This window comes from Cicer arietinum, chromosome 6 (assembly GCF_000331145.2).
Source record: "Cicer arietinum cultivar CDC Frontier isolate Library 1 chromosome 6, Cicar.CDCFrontier_v2.0, whole genome shotgun sequence".
In the NCBI taxonomy this organism is placed as follows: domain Eukaryota; kingdom Viridiplantae; phylum Streptophyta; class Magnoliopsida; order Fabales; family Fabaceae; genus Cicer; species Cicer arietinum.
The window spans coordinates 66,373,647-66,377,826 of NC_021165.2; the positions used below are offsets into that span (position 1 = coordinate 66,373,647).

General features: G+C 33.9%; 1 protein-coding gene across 1 annotated transcript in view; it reads right to left on the reverse strand.

The window, feature by feature from the left end:
* Positions 1-3,036, reverse strand: part of LOC101489539 (ethylene-responsive transcription factor RAP2-7) — a 4,505-nt gene extending 1,469 nt beyond the window's left edge. Inside the window, exons 1-9 of the mRNA XM_073370354.1 lie at positions 2,006-3,036; positions 1,602-1,627; positions 1,475-1,505; positions 1,289-1,376; positions 1,056-1,201; positions 759-803; positions 534-637; positions 305-429; positions 4-50 (exon numbers count right to left, since the gene is read on the reverse strand). Coding sequence (XP_073226455.1) covers positions 4-50; positions 305-429; positions 534-637; positions 759-803; positions 1,056-1,201; positions 1,289-1,376; positions 1,475-1,505; positions 1,602-1,627; positions 2,006-2,535 — 1,142 coding nt within the window. The 5' untranslated portion in view covers positions 2,536-3,036. The remainder of the gene's footprint in view (positions 1-3; positions 51-304; positions 430-533; positions 638-758; positions 804-1,055; positions 1,202-1,288; positions 1,377-1,474; positions 1,506-1,601; positions 1,628-2,005) is intronic.
* Positions 3,037-4,180: the final 1,144 nt, after the last annotated feature.

Below are 4,180 nucleotides of genomic sequence, written 5' to 3' on the forward strand. Positions count from 1 at the left end.
AACAGCCTTTTCAAAGATGGATTACCGATTCCTGAAACATTGGTTTCCATCTGCAAATGAAGAGAACTCAGCCAATTATGACAACTCAGTAGGAAATGAAGAACTAATACATTAATACCAAATATGAAAAGTTTTTCAAAAATCAAGGATGCCAAAGTAAAACAGGTTGTAACTAGTTATAAGTGAATCCACTAAAACTACATTAGCTCATATTCCAGAGCATAAAGAGGAGTACTACCAGCCTTTGTTCCTCACAAATTGGAAGAACCTAAAGAAAATGAAGATGTTAAGCTAAAATATATACCATTGAACTTCTTCCAGCTTGCATGGTGTAAGGGATCGAGGGGAAGTGAAATTTCCCCAAATTTTCTTTGGGACCAGTTCCTGGTGTGGCTATGCCCAAATTGAGATCAAGATTTTGGCTGCCACCTGTGTTGAAAGCAAATACAAACATTATTTCACCGAGATAACATTTTAATATTCCATAAATCACTCCTTAATTCAAATAAGATATTTGCTAGAGTGTTTGTTACCTTCAATGATGGCTGTAGATTTCAGCTCTCCTTCGTATGTACTAGGCTCAAAATTAGTCACTGCTTCCCTTGCATTGTTTTTTATAGCTGCCTTGTCATAAGCCCTGATTTTCAGAAAATCAAAAGGGAGATACGGGTTGGATGCAATCCTAACGAGCTTGATAATTCAAGGTAATAAATTCAGTACAGGTAGAACGTAATTCATTATTGATTATTGATTAGGACCTTGCAGCTTCTACTTCGGTGTCGAATAACCCAAGATATATATACCTGCAGCAGGAAAGGATTGCAATCTCTATAACCAAACCAAAACACCTTTTCCAATCGTTTCTCAGAAACATGCATCATACTATCTTAGACATGTTTCTCCTAAAAGAGCCTAAAAATGTATTGAGAATTATGCTGAAACTGATTCACTTTATTGGAGGCCATTAGGTACTTCAATTTCTAATATCTCATAATCATAGTATAATCATGTAATCATAGTATACTACTTCAGTTGTATTAAAAACAGGTCCTCACTTTTTGCCAAGGAATTGTCCCATTCGAGCTTCCCAACGGCCACATTTGTGGAGTGTTACTCCTCTGTATTTTGAACTCCCCCTTGAGAAACCAGTACTTTGCCGACGAAGTATGTGCACAAATTCCTCTTTGGATAAATTCTTCGCCTATCCAATCAGTAAGAAAATGCTGAAAAATTACATCATATGATACATCTAGTTTCATATTCATAAAGCACTTGGAAATTCTCTAACCTGTTGAAGATCATCATCATAATCATTCAAATTGAAATTTATATCAGCACCAACTCCCCTGAACTTAATAGCAGCTCGATCATAAGCTCTGATATTGAAATTTCCAAGTCAATTCAAGATAAAAAAAAAAAAAAATCAAAATATGAATTATACAAAAAAAATGAAAATATGTTCAAAAATATTTACCTAGCAGCAGCGTGAGCTGTGTCAAATCCACCTATAAAATTCAAACAATAAATTTCGTCAAAACTCAAACAATGCCAAAAATAGTAAATCATTTAATATAATTAATTCATAAATTAATGACCCATACCTAAATAAACTTGTTTCCCGCAATCCCTACAACAAATAATTACAAAATACAACCCAAAAACGTGTCAGATGCTATTCAATTCAACAACAAAATTACCAAAACAAACTTCATTTATTATGATTATCTCTCTTTTTGCTCTCTTCTTTTCTATCTATGTTGTGTGTAAATACAAAAATAATTTTTATAAATTTATAAAAATAAAATAATATTTTTGTATCTATCACTCTGGCCACATGAGAGAGCAAAGAGGAGGAGAGGATCTTAATTCAAGATATACTACTATAATACTATTTCCTTCTCAGTATCAAATTAAAAATCAATAATAATAATATTAATAGAAATAGAAGTAAATTCAACAAAAATACAACCAAAACAAATTTCATATTACTACGAAATTTACGAACCAGATATGCGATTCCCATCTTCCAGTCCTTCTGTAGAAAGTAACTCCTCTGTATTGCGAGCTTCGAGACCTTGGTCCTCTTCTACTCTTCTTAGCTTGTTGTTGAGGCTGAACCTGAACCATCTTCATCTCTTCGTTTCCACATAACTGTTTAAACGAGAGATCAACTGAAGTACCATTTCTCGTTGGAAACGACGACGTATTCTGCCACTGCAAATTCTTAGACCATCTTTCATCTCCTCCTCCACTATCAGGAAATAGTTCCTTCGTTACGATGTCGTTTGAATTTGAACCTTCCACTTTAAGGATATCGAAATTGAAAGTGAACGCGTCATCGGCGCGCGTGGAGCACGAGTCCTCATCGTTAGCGTTGTTGCTTGAACCGCCCGCATTGACGATTGAGGAATTCGATGTTCCTGATTCCACCATTTGATTCCAGGAAGTTTGGGGAAACTTCTCCGAAATCATTGGCGAGTCGTTGTTCTGAGTTGAATCGGTCGAGTTCGCATCGTTAAGATTAAGATCTAACATAGCGCTTTATCTTCAATTAAACTGAACTGTTAAGTTTATTTTTACTTGCCTTTTTATACTTTCTGAAGGTTTTTAAATTTATCTAAATTCAAGTTCAAGTTCAACTAACTTTCAACGTCGCCGGTTATGATAATTCCGACGGAACAATGGATCCGAAATCTGATCGAAAAAATCGAATGAGAAAGGAAATGTAATAGAAACAGTTAAGAATTCGTTAGAGAGAGAGAAGCACAAAGAAAAGCGAAGAATAGAACAGAATCTGGAGGCTGTTAGGTTTGTGTGAGAACGCCGGATAGTTTTTCCGGTAACCGGTAAAACGGAGGAGAAGAAGAAAGGAACTCACAGAACGAAGTTGAGAAGTAAGAAACGAAAGGTCATTTGGTCAGCGATGAGTTCTCGTCGCCGGAGAGAGTGAAAGCATCGCAAAGTGCTGGATTCCATTCCATGGATGAGAGAGAGAGAGAGAGAGAGAGAGAGAAGCAACACTTGCTTTGTGACTCGTTTTAAGAGGGAAAGGAATATATAAACATTTTCTCTCTCATGGTGCAATGGTGCTGACCAGTTGGTTCGGTTACCGGTCCACAGTATTTATAAAAGTAGTTAATATTTTAGTTGTTCCTTCTTCCTCTCTCTTTCACGGTTTTGTATCTTCTCCGATATAAATTTGGTTGTTCAGAGGTGAACAACTCACTTTATTAAATAAATTTAGTAATATTGATTATTAAAGATGAAGAAATATTATGTCCACTTGTATGACTATAAGTGGTTATAATATAATTATTAATTCAATCACTTCATCGATTCCTCATTTAAAATAGCTAAATTCCTCAAATACCATATCACAACTTATCTATGTATATAGTAACTCAAAATCCTATCTCAACATCTTAAACAATTAGGCACTTTAATAATTTAAAGATCGTATTTGAAAGAGTTCTTATATTTGATACATTCATAATTTTTTAACACTCATTCAATATTTTATTTTCTTTTTATCATTACATCACTAACATACTATATCTATTTCACCATCATTTCTATTTATTTCTCTCTTAAATGTGTATTGAGTGTTTGAATGCTTCCCAAGCTTTTTTCTATTTGAAATTGATTTGAATCATCAAAATATATTTTTAAAAATTAAACAAAAATTGTAGTGTAAAAGTATCACACTATGTATTACTAGTAACATCAATAATTTTATCTCTAATAGTAATTAAATATGATTGAGAATTTTAAAAGCATAGAAGTGATATTTAAGGGTCTGTTTGATGATCAGAAAAATAGACAGGATATGATACACTTATCTTTATCCTACTCTAATCTTTTGTTTGGTGCACCAATCTAATATGATACACTAATCAATTTTTTTAAATCATCGGTTCCATACTACAAAAACTGAACATCGAGACATGAAATATATAGAGATGGATTATCATATAGTTCACAACCACAACAAGAGACATTTGTGGCGGTCTTAGACAGCCACAAATAAGGTGGTCACAAATTTTTGTGGCGGCCAAAACAGCCACAAAATTTGAAATTTTTGTTGCCATTGGTGAGGGCAAAGACCGCCACAAAGTCCTCCGTTTGTGATAGATTAGGCCGCCACAAAAGTTAAAGCTGAATTTTAAAATTAAGCTTTTGT